General features: G+C 44.1%; 1 protein-coding gene across 1 annotated transcript in view; it reads left to right on the top strand.

The window, feature by feature from the left end:
* The first annotated feature begins 218 nt into the window (after window positions 1-218).
* The window catches only part of CCDC80 (coiled-coil domain containing 80), a 35,478-nt gene continuing 20,084 nt past the window's right edge, over window positions 219-15,612 (top strand). The window contains exons 1-3 of the mRNA XM_070406190.1: window positions 219-975; window positions 1,392-3,280; window positions 10,260-10,416. Coding sequence (XP_070262291.1) covers window positions 1,403-3,280; window positions 10,260-10,416 — 2,035 coding nt within the window. The 5' untranslated portion in view covers window positions 219-975; window positions 1,392-1,402. The remainder of the gene's footprint in view (window positions 976-1,391; window positions 3,281-10,259; window positions 10,417-15,612) is intronic.

The following is a 15,612-nucleotide window of genomic DNA, read 5'->3' as shown; positions in this document are numbered from 1 at the left end:
CCAAGCACCCTGACCCAAATGATTATCTGTCTCTAGGAAAACCAAGCAGAAATCTGAGAATTTTCTCGTCCCGAAGTGCAGTGTGAGTACAGACGGGGAGGGAGAATATCCTGATTACTCGGTATGGAAGGGGTTAAGTCCTCAGCCATCCTATTCTAAAGTGATTTATGATGATGGGTAGTGTTTCAAAACTTTCCCCCACCCAAAGAACAGCCTCTCCCTCCTCACCAAGTCCACTCTCAACGTGCTGAAATGGGAAGGAGGCGGTGTTTTGCTGATCTGTTAAATTCTTAGTGAAGTTCCCTTGATTTCCAGTGGCTGCTGTTGTTTGAGTTTGGTTTGGATAAAAACTGAGGTTGTCCTGGCATTCCTGGGACTGAATCCAGGCAAGAGGAAGAAGAAAACGAAGGAGAAGGAAACGAGGAGGGGAAAAAAGGTGGGGAGGAAGAAAGGGAGGAGAGAGGCGCAGGGAAAGAGAAAAAGCCTACTTTCAACATCACATTCCTGTGTTTTCCCTCAGCCTGGAAAACATATCAATCCCAGTGCCTTTCTGCTCGGAAACAAAGGGACTAAGCCAGACGGTGGGGGAAAGGGTGATAAGAAGGATCCTGGAACTCTAAAGAGAGCAAAGCGGGAGCCTCAGGGGCTTCCTGTCCGTTTGCACAGGGATTGGCACACACAGACACAAGACCCAGCAGGAACGACAGAAAAATGGAGATGCAAAGACGTAAAAGGACAGCTCCTGTCACTTCATCCTACTTGTCAAGAAGGTAAAGAGACAGCCTGAGAGAAAAGAAGAGAGCCACTGAGCCCTCAGGCCAGGACAGGCGACCGGAGCTGGAGCTGCAGCACGCCCCAGCCTCGCGAAGGAGACAGAGGGTTGAGAGGAAAAGCATTTCATCTAGGAAACTGTCCTGGGATCACAGTTCAGATTGCGCTTTAAACCCTCGGCATTCCATCTCCATGAGCCACAGTGTAAGTGTACAATCCTTTCTGTCTTTGGTGTGATTGTTTCTTTGTTGCTTGTTTGAAGAAATGCAATGAGACTCTTGTCATAATTAATGTGCTCGGTGTGCATTTTCTCTGGAGCATCAGAGTCAGATGAAAGGGTGTGAGCACGCTGAATGGGGCACCGAGTTGGGTTTCCTGCTCAATGTAACTGTCTCTGCTAAATGCTGACAAATTATAGGGGTTTACAAGTAACAGGATCTCAATCCTATTTTCCATTCCCTGACCTCCCTCCTTATTCTTCTCTAACCACTCCTTCCCGTCCCCCAGTCTTTGGCCAAATTGGAGAAAGGGAAAATGCCCAGCTGTTTGCAATTAAATAATTTTCTTTCTTTTCTCCCCTTCCTCTCCCCTGTTGTCTTTGACCTCGCTGCCTCTCAAAGTGGATTGCACAATGACATGGAGAATGGGACCCAGTTTCACCATGCTGGTGGCCATGTGGCTGGTCTGTGGGTCAGAACCCCACCCCCAGGCGATGAATGGAGGGGGCCATGGAGGACAGAAAGCGCCTCTGGTCCCCCCAGTCCACAGAAGGCCCGCTCGGCTGCTGAGGCACACGGGGAGGTCTCAGGGAACGCCGGGAGAAGGACACCTTCAGCCTCTCCAAAGAAGGCGCAGCGTGCCGGTGCTGAGAATAGCTCACGAGAAGGCCCCGCCGGCCTCGCTGGACATCCATGGGGCCCGGGGGAGACCGGAGCGGAGACCGGCAGCCGGGGCTTCTCCCCGGGGGATGGTCCGAGATGAGGGGTCCTCGGCTCGGTCCAGAATGCTGCGCTTCCCCTCGGGGTCCAGCTCGCCCAACATCCTGGCCAGCTTCGCGGGGAAGAACCGCGTGTGGGTCATCTCGGCCCCCCACGCCTCGGAGGGCTACTACCGCCTGATGATGAGCCTCCTGAAGGACGACGTGTACTGCGAGCTGGCGGAGAGGCACATCCAGCAGATCGTGCTGTTCCACCAGGCGGGCGAGGAGGGCGGCAAGGTGCGCAGGATCACCAGCGAGGGCCGCGTGCTGGAGCAGCCGCTGGACCCCGGCCTCATCCCCAAGCTCATGAGCTTCCTGAAGCTGGAGAGGGGCAAGTTCGGCATGGTGCTGCTGAAGAAGACGCTGCAGGTGGAGGAGCGCTACCCGTACCCCGTCCGGCTGGAGGCCATGTACGAGGTCATCGACCAGGGCCCCATCCGCAGGATCGAGAAGGTCCGGCAGAAGGGCTTCGTGCAGAAGTGCAAGGCCTCGGGGGTGGAGGGCCAGGTGGTGGAGGAGGGGACGGGCGGCGGGGGCGCGGGGCGGCCGGGCCCGAGCAGCGAGAAGAGGAAGGAGGACCTGAGGCGGGCGCACGTGCCACCCACCAGGGACACTCGCGTGAAGGTGCCCAGGAAGCCGGCCGCCACGACGGCCGCGCCTCCACCGCCGCCCCCGACCCCCAGGGCCACCACCCTGCCTCCCGCTCCCGTCCCCACGGCCACTCGGGCCACCGCGCGGGTGGTGACGGCGGCGGCGAGACCCACGACCACCACGGCGTTTCCCACCACGCAGAGGCCCTGGACGCCCCGGCTGCACCCCTTCTCAGACGCTCACAGGCCCCCAGCCACGGCCGAGGTGACCACCGCCAGGGGGGCCGTAGCCTCGGAGCACCTCTACCCGCCCCCCCGGAGGGAGCCGCCGCGGGAGAGGCCGCAGAGCACCCGGAGGCCCGGCAAGATCAGCAGCGCCGAGAGCCTCCCGGCCTCGCCCGCGCCCACCTGGGCGCACAGCACCAGGGCGGCCCCGGGCCGCTCCCGGGACAACCGCACCGACCGGCGGGAGCACGGCCACCGGGACCCCCCCGTGGGGCCGGGTCCTCACAAGCCAGCCAAGGGGAAGCCCCCCAAAAAGAAAGCCCAAGACAAAATCCTCAGCAACGAGTACGAGGACAAGTATGACCCCAGCCGGCCCACGGCCTCGCAGCTGGAGGAGGAGTTGCAGGTGGGGAACGTCCCCCCGCAGAAAGCGAAGGAGTCCAAGAAGCACGAGAAGCTGGAGAAACCCGAGAAGGAGAAGAAGAAAAAGGCCAAGAGTGAGAAGGCAGACAAGTTGCTCAAGAGTGAAAAGCAAGCGAAGAAGGACAAGGCGGAGAAGAAGAGCCGGCCGGAGAAGGAGAAGAGCAAGAAGAAGAAGGCGGGCCCCGCCGAGCAGGACGGCTCCCTGAAACCCACCACCAAGGACTTCGCGCCAAGTCCCAAGAAGCTGGTGGCCAACCTGCTGGGCTCCTTTGAAGGCAAGCGAAGGCTCCTGGTAAGTAACCTTCTCCTTGGCATTGCTCTGGGGGCTGCGCGGGGCTTGTTCACGGTTGGTGTGTTGCTTTTCTGAAATCGCACTGCTGGAGGGCCGTCCCTGGCTGACCCTGTGCGGTGTGGAGATATAACTGATCAATCAGGAGGTGTGTCAGGGAAGGGCTGTGAACCTTTCTCACACAGACTCAGAGTCATGGGCCAGGGGACCTTAGACATGAATTCAGGGAAGCACTTGTGGCCGGCTTCCCCCAAACCCTCAGTCCCCATCCCCCATCTCTACTCCTCTCTTCCAAGGGATAGTTCTGGATACAACTCCATTTTACTAAGTTCAATGAATAACAACAGAATGAAGAAGTTCCTAAAATGGTCTGCACTGACTCTGGTCATAACTTAGGAAAAGGGTTTCTCTCTTCATGATCTGAGAAGCCAGAAGCATGTGTACGGGGAAATAAACAAGGTTTCTCCTCCCCCCACCCTTCCACCCCTCCTTATTAGGTCTATATCAAGAATTGGAAAACTCAAAGGGGAAAGTAAGGCAGCCTCGGTGGAGAGTAGGTGTGACTGGGAGTGGGGAGGGGCCCTTTTTGGTGTGACCCTCATTAATGCTTTTATCAGTTGTCTGAAATGTTCATCCCTTAAAGGCTGTCTCTTCCATCACTGCCCAACCAGTAAGAGGCCAAAAGGATGGAGTGTGAGGAGCTGGATTAATTGTTCTAATTTCCAATACCCTAAAGACACATCTGAACGTGGTGGAGTCCAGATGTCTGTTGCTGAGACTCTATAAAATGAGCATGAACGTGTGTGTGTGTGTGTGTGTGTGTGTGTGTAAGAAAGGAGACAAGAAGTCCTTGCTTTTACTTTGTCTCTTTTTCTGAGTGTCATTAGGATTGAGTGAGTCACAGTTATATCTCAGTAGCTATCTAGTTGACCTTTACTTGCCACCATCCAAAGAATAACAACAGCATTTTGTCAAACCCCAGAAAAAGGGCGTTGGACAGGAATTAGCCCCATCCTAAAGGTAAGGGCATTTCTCATCAGCAAAGGGAACATGATTTCTTCTCCTCTCCAAGCTTCCTTACCCACTCTTCTAGTGCCCTTCCAGGATTTTACTCCTAGCTTCTTAATGCTGTCATTCTACCCCAGGCTGTCAAAGAGGAAAAGAGTACTATACAATTACTTTAGAGAAAAAGATCAGGAGTTAATGTTGGGTGTTATGCATCAAGAATGATTCCCTCAGATACCTGGGTGTCAGGGCACCATCTCATGGCACTGAGAACATCACCTATCCTACTGAAGGCACAAAGTGACTCCACACCCTGCATTTTCCACACCAAACAAGCTAGGCATCCTTCTCTCAGGGCATTGCTCAGAGGGCTTTTAAGGGTTTTTTTCCAATCTGGCCTAAATTGTGATTAATGATCTGAGCCAGAGAGACTCTGGCACCCATCTATCTTTAGTGGTTTCAAAAGTTTAAATGTGCATTTGAAGTATAATTTAGAGCAGAGTCCCTTGTGGTATTTGTCATGGGCGGGGCATGCCCTTAAATCCTCTTAGCTGTCCCATCAATAGTGTATTTATGTGTTAGAACAAAACCCAAGTTTTTATTGATTCTACAGGTTTTGTGTGTGTGTGTTATTCTTTTGTGTGTATGTTGTTACTCGTTTTAACCAGAGACTTAAAGTAACTATATAAACTAAGGGTAGCAGAGGATAGGTTGCCAGAATAGTTTAACAGCTACTTGGTTATTCCCAGAGTATATAAATTTAAATGGGAATGTTCCAGTAGAACCAAGAGAATCACTGATTTCAGAGTAGAACCCTACCTGGTACTTGAATGTTTGCTAGAGAACCCATGGGGGAAAAACTACTCTCTTTGGGCTGGGAGAAAGCATTAGTGGTGTGCTCTATTGCCCTCATCCTGAGTACCTGGGACTTTGTCCAGCCTGCTAAAGCACATCACCCAATCCTGCCATTTAGCCAACAGGGCAGGCAAAGTGTTCCTCATGGTCAGGTTTTAACCAGGTGAAAATAATCATGGGTAAACTGTCAGGATTGCAATTGTGCACCTATGGGTAAATACTTCCATTACCGCTAGTTTATGAGTCAAAAGAAAGGGGTTTTTATACATATCCCTAGTATTAGTCATGCCTTTTATTTCCCTCCCTTTCTCTCCACTCCTTTAGTCAGAGATTTGAAAGCCCAGCTGGGTCTTTTCTGCTTTTAACGGTATCCCTGATCATAAATTTCTAGCAAATGAAACTCAGATGACAGCTTCTGCTGATGTCATCTGAGGCAAAACAGAAACCAGCTGGGATTGCTCATGGCAACGTTGCTCTTGGTGGCTGGTGAGAGGCCTGGGTTTGTTATTACACAGAAAGCCCCAACAAGAAGCATTTTAGTCTTGCAATCCCTGTGTGCTCAGCTGATGACTGTATCAGAACTGTGTTTTCTAAATAGCTAATGACATCTAAAATAAGAATGGATTAGAAAAGACAAGATGAAATAAACATGATGCAATATCGAAAGATGGAGAGAAAAGACTGTTTGACTAGACAGAGAGGAGACTTGTGTTTCTGGGTGAAAGACCTAGTTGGTGCCATTGATTGTTTTTCCACCCATTTTCCCCACCTAACATGGCTGATGTTATTCAGGAAGCTGGGGATTCAATTAATATTCATTAAGGCTTTGCATTTTGTTCAAGTACAGCTGACAACATATACCTCTACCTGGCCTCAGTCTCACAAGTGAGCTCAAACTTAAATGAGGTTTGAATTCTAAGAAATTGTTCTGTTCTTTAAGCTTATCTTCCCAACGTTTCAGTAACCTGGTACCCTGTTACAATTTATCACAAACCTCCAATGCTTTGCATTTATTAATATCATTCTTTAGATGTGAAAACATCACATAACCTCTACTTAAGCGATTAGTTAGGGAAACACTGGCAGCAATGGTGTAGGTTGTGGCTGGGTGAACAGCGTCCTAAAGCCTTCAAAGGAGCTACAGGGGGACCCAGGTGTCCTCTTCTTGGGCATGAGGTCATTTCTTCAACCCCCCGGCCACTCAGTCTGTCAAAGAAAAAGGGCACATCCTGCCAGGAGCTATTTGAGACTGTGTGGTTTAATTTTCACGACAACCCCTTGAAGAAAGACTTAACTCCATTTTACAGACAATGAAACAGAAGCTTAGAGAGGTTGAGGCTCCCAAGGTGAACAGTTAATATACCGCAAAGCCAGAATTAGAACTCAGGTATGTCTGATTTTAAAGCTCATGTTCAAGCCACTCCCCCATTCCTGTGGAGTGAATATGGGCATATGCCATAAAGTGAAGGGGAAACTTCCCTGTTAATTAGTCAACACAGATATTTAAAAATTCATTTAACACTTTAAATTACTCAGATAAATGGTAAGACATACCAGTTGTCAACATTTGTGCGAAGCACCAATGTAGAGTTTCTGCCTGGAATACCCACCTAATTCTCTGCACTTCAACTCGCTGGCTTCCCCGGCAGTCAGTCAAGAACAATAGATTGAATCCCAGTTAACCTAATCCCTCAGACTGGCTGGTGTCAGTGTGGGGGTGACAATGGTGAGAATATAGATAAGCTGTTTATCACTTAAACATTGGACTATGTAGAGTATAGTTGACAAACCATCATTTTGTGCCAAGAATCTACCTACTTGTCAATTAACAAGAGGCCTCATGGTGCTGAATTGCAGAGATTCAAGTTCAAGTTTAAGCATTCTTTGAAGCTCTGGTAATTCAAGTGGGTTAATACTTTCCACCTTACTTCAGAAATCTGGATATTGGAATAGCAATATACTTAATTGATTTTATTTTAGAAAAGGATATAAAGCTCTGGTTTACTAAGGCAGACGACTACCTTAAGTGTTACTTTCCAGAATTTTATAAAAGTCTAGTGTTTTTAGCCTAACACAATATGTAGAATAATCTGAGACTTAAAATGCTTTCCCCCTAGCATTTCCCATTCCTGTTTGCTCCCTTTATTAATGTAAACTGGCTTCATTATACTCTGAAGCTCCTTGTGCCAACACACTGTTGGAACAGAAACATGAAAAAGAGCCATAACACAATTCTAAATTTATGAGACATGCCCTGATTTATCGCCAATGAACTGGAAAGAGGCCAAGTACCAGACAATGTTTACTGAAGTCCTAGGATGCTCTCTTTAGGAAGAAGGGATTGGAAATGGTTACCATTTTAAGTACTGCTTGAAATGCTGCCAAACTAAAAAATTAATTGGATGAAGATGTCAAAACACAGAAAAAGAAACCTTAAAATATATTCAGATGATCAGCCTCTTCTACTTTCCCTGATGTGAACTTGAGGAACAGATTAAACCAACTGGGTTGTGGGCTGCAGCTAGACCCTCATAGGCAGGGGACCACTGTGTTTCTGAGGGGCTCCCCTCTCCTGGCTGGAATGATCCATGTAACCTGGGGGACGTGGGCCAGAGTTTGCTTCCCTACCAACCATGGGCATAGCAGTGGTAGGGGCTGGGACTTCAGTGCCATAAGCATAAAATATAATAGTAAACCAAGGTAATTCATAAATTCCAAGTGGACAGGGCAGACTCTAAGAACAGTAATTAAAAGGAAGAAGTGATCATCGAGAGATAGAAAAGACTTTAGGGAGGATGCTGCATTTGAAGAATGTCTCAGCATCAGATAAGTTGGAAGGGACCAGAGGGTTTTCTGGGTGGGAGGGGCAATATAGGCCAAGGCAGAGGAAAGAATGTGGGTGAACTATTCAGAGGCGACATACATGTATGGTACTTGGGCACACACAGCCTTACACACATATTTTTATTTATTTTTGCTCAGTCTTCTCACAGTTTGTGAGGTTGGCAGGGAAGTTGTTTCACTGTAAAGATGAGAAAACTAAGTAATGTTCAAAAGGTTAAATGACCTTATGAAGACTACATGGACGCCACAGGTTGAATAAGGATTAAAATGCCGACCCTCCAACTTTGACTTATAATCACCATTTCTCTGTGTCACTCTGCCAAGATTTCTTTCATGTTGTAATTTAGAATGGTCTGGCTATGGGTGAAGAGGGCACATAAAGGAGAGTAGGAAGAAAGGTTAGCAAGAGAGAGCCTAGGGCAAGATCACTGAGTGCCAGAAACTGGGAAATGAGTCATGAAAGATGAATGTCACCTCAAGGTGGGTTAAAGCACCCTTGGGCAAAGGTCCCAACGTGAAAATAAACATTATTAGAGCTCCTGGTTTATTATAGTGTGATTCTCACTGGGTATCCATTGGCCTAAGACTACAGTGTTCACAGATCCTTGGGAGAAACTTCCAGATGGAGGATGAGGTTCTGTATATGTTGTGTGAAATTCTCACTTAGGTACAAGGGGGAGAAGACCAGAGGGCGTTTTGAGGACTCTTGAAATTCTGTCATATCATGGTCTGCCCGTGGACTTTACAGCTTCATGACAAAGTGTGAGATGAGTAAAGTGGAGTCTGTGTATGGATTTGAAATTATAGAGGCAAGTAATTATCAGTCATTTAGCTTCTGGGCAACTGTGTCCTAAAGACTCCTCTAAACATATTATAAACATGGACTTATCCTTCATTTAGGGTAGGGAGTCCAAAATCATGACCAGTAAATCTTACCTTTGTTTTGACTATTTTGTGTTCTCACTTAAACATTCATTTTATTTATCTCAAAATAGTGTATTTGTGAGCAAAGAATAACCAGCAAGAAAAACATAAAACATCCCAACTGAAAATAAAACTCCCAAGATTTGGGCTACCATAAACACCAAAGCAAATATTTTCAGATGTCATATAGCTAATTAAAAACTAACAAACAAACCCAAAATGCCATTACTGTCTCTTTTTATAGCCACCTTAAGTCTGTTTTAAGGCTAAGTATGAATCAATGAATAAATTTGATTATTTTTCCTTTTGGGAAATTACATTTTTTAAACAAGCATATGCTACCCATCACATCCAATTGAACATGCTTATAAACACAAAATAAAAAATAAATGAAATCATGTCTACTTAAAATAAATAACAATCTGAGAAAACGATATAAGTTTATCCCAGAAAATCTTTGTTAATGTTCCGCTCTAAAGCTATTGAACACATCTTGATTTCCATGAGGGATAGTATTTTGTCAATTCTTAGAAGGGAAAGAGTACAGGAAGCAATAAACATCTCACAGAGAAAAATAAACAGCAGGATCAAGTTGGGACCAGATATTAACCGTTTTGAGAAAGAGTTTGAAAGAGGTTGCAGTATGGTAACTTCTCCCCTGAGAAATGCCACATGACAGACTTCAGAACTATTTTATAAGGTTAGATGGGTAAGTAGAGAAGTGGCTGATATATTTGAATGTCGTCAAGTGGGAGAACATGTATAGAGGCTGACTTCTGAGCCCAGTGATGAGTTAGCAAAGGATGAATAGACAGTGTTCATAGCAGACATCAGCCGTCGATTGTTCCAGAGTGCCTAAGGCCTGGCTATGAAACTCTCTCAACCCTGTGAGACATGAAATAATAGTAGTAACCACTCAGTTCACAAATGCCAGAGCAGCCAATTAGGATAAGGGAGATTTGCCAAGCAGTTTTTACATGCCAAGTATTTATGCAGTGCCCACAACAGCCTTGCACAATAAGTTCTGCTGTGCAGAGTTCACAAGTGAGAAAACCAAGACACTTGGACACTAATAAGGAATCTAAAGAGTAGAAATGAGGAGAAAAATCTAAGCTTCCTGGAGCCATTTAAAAATAAAAGCCCTTTACAAACAGACTTTTGGCCCTAATTATGCTAACTGTCCAACAAATCCATGTAGTCTAGTTTAGTGTAGCTTAGCTTAGCTTAACTTAGTTTAATTTAGTTTTGGTGTCAGTCACTACCAGCCCTGTATTCCAAGTCATCCCTTTGGATTTTGCCTCAGTGTAAAACTATCAGTATGAATTAATATTTGCTTGCCTTCGCCCACCTCCAGCTGATCACCGCTCCTAAGGTTGAGAACAACATGTATGTGCAACAGCGAGATGAATATCTGGAAAGTTTCTGCAAGATGGCCACCAGGAAAATCTCTGTGATCACCATCTTTGGCCCTGTCAACAACAGCACCATGAAAATCGACCACTTCCAGCTAGGTTCTCTTAACCATTTTAATTATGTTATTGTTTTTCTCTTAGCTAAGATGGGACAAATTGTATGGGAGAGGTCGGTGGGGAATCACAGGAAACTTCAGATATTCAGAGGGCTCTTTCCTTGAGGCAACAAAGTTTAGTTGCGCCTCACGTTTATTTGCATAGCCATTTCTGATGGTTCTGGTTTAAGTTTTTGGCACTTTAAAATGAAAAATACGCAAGTGCTCTATGGTTTGAAAGCCAGTAAGGTGGAGAAAAAAGAGAGAAGTATACAGCAGGGGGAGAACCAGAAAGGTATTCAGAAATTTTCTTCTGGATTCTGAGTCTTCTTGCCTGTGAATAATGTCATCTGATCTTCCTGCAGCCTTCATGCTGCAGGCAACTCACTCACAGATAGGGACCTGCCAGACCCTTGAACTACTTAAGTCTGGCAAGGCTGGGGAGGGAATTAACCAGGGCTGAAAGAAGCTGTTAAGATAAATGAAAAGTCACTGAAATATGGACTGAACTCTGCCCAAGTCCTTTGGAAAGCAGAAGAATTTGGCTGAATGTAGAGTTTTTGCAATTTTTCATATTAATGATGCGTGTGGGACTCTTGAAGTGTCATTGGGCAGCTGAGATCTAACTCATTGCAGTTCCCCTGAACGTTGAAAGACTGTGAGTAGTTAAGCCTCAGTCAGAAGCCCCAAATCTGCCCCACCCATTTATTCTCTAATTGTTACATCTCTAGAGCTTTATTGAGTTAGTTAGTTAATCCTCACCTGAGGATATTTTTCCACTGATTTTTTTTTTTTAGAGAGAGTGGAAGGGAGGGGGAGAGACACAGAGAGAAACATCGATGTGAGAAAGACACATCAATTAGTTGCCTAGTGAGCCAGTGATCGAGCCTGCAACCAAGGTACATGCCCTTGACCAGAATCCAACCCTGGAACCTTCAGTCCAAGGACCGACAATCTATCCACTGAGCCAAACCAGCTAGAGCAGGGGGTTTGTTTTTAAAAACCTTTTTCTTACATGCATTCTCTACTTTTTTATTTTCATTTAACTATAAAGAAAATCCTTCCTATTCTACCATTTGCATATTCTGTATGTTTTTCATAAAATACATTACATCTGAAAACATCTGAAAGGATGTAAAACAGACTTTCCCCATTAGTTAACATTTAACTTCAATACATGTAACACATTAGCTCACAGATTTTTCTGTCATGTGATCTTAGTATAATTGTATACTTCTTAGTATACTTACTTAGTATAATTGTATACTTGGTATAATTGAACACATAGTCGTAATTATGTCATGATAATGTCAATTTGGTTTTTAATATGGTCTAGCTTTCTAAATCATATTTTATTGTGGTAAAAACAGGACCTGATTTTTAAGTTCATAGAACAGTGTTGCTAACCTTAGGCACATGTTGTACAGTAGATCTCTAGAATGTATTCAGGTAGGAAGTTTCAGTTATACATTCTCTTTCATTAGCTCACCTTCCCCTCTTGACATAGATCCAAAGGAAAATTAAAAGCATCCTTCCCAATGTCCCACCCTAAACCATTGTGGATCAGGATTTTTCTATGGATGTGCTGTGTGTGTGTGTTTGGCAGGGGGAACAACAACAACTCAATGTCCTTACCTTAACTGAAACAACAGGCATACAAACAGAAGACACAAAAGAAGTTGTGGAGTCAAACAAACCATTTCAAAAACACAGTCACTACCTCTTTGCTGTGTGAACATCTTGGGCCAAGCTACTTCCTAATTCTCAGCTTAGAACATAGTTATCTGTATTTCCAGGCTATGGTAAGGATTTAATAAGGTAATGTATGTAAATAGTGGTCACATAATGAGCACTATCACTGTGGTCATCATTACCACCATTGGTTCTGGCAGGCATCTGGAGATCAGTGAGCTGTCATAGGGAGTAGAGCACCTATAATTAAAAAATGCTTATAATTGTTTTCTGCTAATTACAGAATGTTGACAGTGAACCCTCACAACTGCTCTGCAAGGTTAGGCTGTATTACTACTCCTGGTGATAATACCCCAAAGGCACATGTTCAGTGGTTAACAGGATTCAACCATTTGCTTCCTGGATTTTCAAATAATAGCATGAGCCAGCGAGCTCAATTATGATCCAGATGTCTAGAGAGGAAGTAGGTATTGAATCCAGTGCAGGAACGGGTTCTGGCTGGTGATGAAAATTCTTCCCCAGGTGTTCCCGATGTCAAATGTGTTAACCACGAACTCTCACACAAAGAATTCTCATGCCTTATTTGAGGGATGTTTGGGAAAATCATTATGTCTCCTACCTCATCCTCTATATGGTTCTGTTATAAGCATCTGGTGCTGCCTTGGCAAAATGTTAGCATTAATCCTGCTATTTTCTAGACATCTGGATTGAATATGAACTGTAGAGGGACTGAGGTTTTCTTTTTTGCCCTATTAGAAGTCGGGTATTGTGATTTGGGTGTTTGCCTGTCACTGAATGGCAGCTTGGACGTGGTTTTGGGTGCTTTTATCTTGTTCCTCACTTAATTCCTGGAAGGCCTTTCTGTCTTTGTGTCATGTCCCAGGTTACCCTTATAGGAAAGGCCATAGTACTTTCAGCCAAGACTGGGAGTCAGCCATGGGAAAGTAGGAATTGGCGTGCTTCATGGTCTCAGTGAACCAAACTCCAGCCTTGACCAATTTTCAGCTGGAAATCTATCAGATGGCCTTACTTTCCTTAAAAATAAATCAAGCACTCTGGACTCTTCCAGGCTTTTACTGGACCTAAAAAACAGAGGCCCACATACAATTCCAGTGTGAGCTGTCCTCCCACCTGCCCCATCTTCTTAAATATATGTGAACTATAGATGATAGACCTACAAATACCAGGAAACTTACCTGAAGATTTCAGGCATCAGCTTAACAAAGGTTATCCAGGCTTGAGCAAATTCCAGTGCAGCATAAGCCCATCTGTTTTTGCCAGCCCAGAGTGTTATATGGGAGGGTTTAGAATGACCTAACACATAAAAGCATTCTTAATGGCTAGTGGCATTTGCAAGCTAGTTTGGCTCAGTGAATTGGCCTGGGGACTGAAGGGTCTTGGGCTTGATTCTAGTCAAGGGCACATGCCTGGGTTGAGGGCTCAATTCTAGTAAGGGGTGTGCAGGAAGCAGCCATCAATGATTCTCTCTCATCATTGATGTTTCTATCTCTCTCTCCCTCTCCCTTCCTCTCTGAAATCAATAAAAATATATTTAAAAAATAAAATAAAATGTCCATCTAGGATGGAATATGTAATTCATAGGAGAATTTCTAAAAAAAAAAAAAAATCCCAAACTTTTATAAGTGAGTATAAAAGAATACATTTCAGCATAAATACTCTCTGATTTTGATCCTGTTGAAGAGGATTGTTCTTTAAGGACAAGTTTCACAACCATCATGATCCATAAAAATGCAGAAATGCTGCTTTCCCTCAGGAGTACCTGAAAAAAATTGACCCTTTGCCTCAACTCCTCCTTTCTTCACTGGTGACACTGTCTGGCAGCTGTCTTCTCTAGACTCTGTCACCCTGTACTGGGAGGCAAGGCTGGGTGAGTGAGCGGATTTCCAGACACTGGCTGCCGTGTCCTTCTCTGTTTATTCAGTCTTTGATTATCAATCACTCTGTGCCCTAGAGGCTAGAGAGGCTGTCTCCTAACTTGTTTAGTCATCCCATTCCACTGTCCTCAGCTGCTTCTAGCATCCAGTGTATCAGTGTCAAGATCAACCCCTGATAATCAAGAAGTGTAAAGTGCCCCATAAGTCAAATGCTTGAAGTGTTTGAAGAATGTGGTGCCACCATCAGAGAAGGTATTATAAATATCAGAATTTTTAAAAGTGGGTGGATTTAAGAGAGGTGCCTTGAAACTAAGTGAATTTTTTTGGTACCTGATGACTCTATCAAGGTTCTTTTGGTTTTTATTAAATTGTTTTAATGGTACATTTTTTTTTTATTCCAAACTCAGAGGTCATAAAAAGATATACACAGATAAGTCTTGCACCGATTTCTGGCCCCTTTACTCTGTACGCCTGCCCCCACAGGTATTTTTATGATTTCTTATTTGTTCATTTAGAATGTCTTTGTGCAAATACAAATAAATATAAATACCTATATTCCCCTTCTTTTAATACAAAATATAGTATATTATATATGCTGTTCTGCTTTTTTTCAATTAAATATATTTCTGGAGATCTTTCCTTTTGAATTTATGGAGATCTTTCACAGTCTTTATTAAGCCATTGTGAGATTTATTCTACCATAGTTTATTTTAGTCCCCTTGTTGGTAAACACTTGGATTTTTCCAATATTTTTTATGAACAATTTCACAATTAATTGCCTCATACATTTGTCATTCTATGTATATGGGTATATCTTTACAGTAGATTTGTAGAAGTACGATTGTTGGGCCAAATGGAAAATGTATTTCTTTTTGGTAGATAAGAACAGATTTCTCTCTATACAAGTATATCTTTTTGCAGTCCCATCAGCAATGTATAACTGTCTGTTTCTCCAAAACTGTCCATGGAGTATATAATCAAACTTGTGAATGATTTTAGCCAATGTAGGATATGAAAAATGGTGTTGTAGTATAGTGTTGGGTGGCATTTCTCTGTTTATGAATATGACTGAACACCTTTTCATATAATTAAGCAGCATTTATATTTTGTTTTTAGTGTCCTTCACCCATTTTTCTATTAGATTGGTACTCTTTATAAATTAGAATAAAAACTCAGACACTCAGGCCCCCTCCTCACTCCAAATACTGACTCAGTTGGGAAATGGGGTCCAGAAGGAATTTCTTCTTTAAAATGTTGCTCAAGTGATTCTGATTTTGCAGCTAGGTTTGGTCTAGAGCAGAAGATTGGGTGTAGAAGGGAAGAGAGGGCTGGAAATGTAGGTTGGCGCCACATTTTAGAGGATTTCAAATATCAGGACAAAAAACTCAAACTTTATTTGGTAAACTACGTGAAATCACTAAAGATGTTGGAATATATTTTTCAAATAAATTATAAATAACTTTTAAGTTTTGGTAGAGTTAGTGTGCAGGATAGAAATGTACCTGGCAGGACCCATTCTTCATATATAGAACAGGTTACTCTATCCAGGGACCAAGTGAGAGCAGCAGCTTTGTGATCAGGAATGGCCAGGCTAGTCCCATCCATCAGTGTAA

This window comes from Myotis yumanensis, unplaced genomic scaffold (genome assembly GCF_028538775.1).
Source record: "Myotis yumanensis isolate MYYU_CA2020_CCGP unplaced genomic scaffold, mMyoYum1.0.hap1 SCAF_2, whole genome shotgun sequence".
In the NCBI taxonomy this organism is placed as follows: domain Eukaryota; kingdom Metazoa; phylum Chordata; class Mammalia; order Chiroptera; family Vespertilionidae; genus Myotis; species Myotis yumanensis.
The sequence above is the reverse complement of the archived record's forward strand: the minus strand, read 5'-3'. Positions and strand labels throughout refer to the sequence as shown.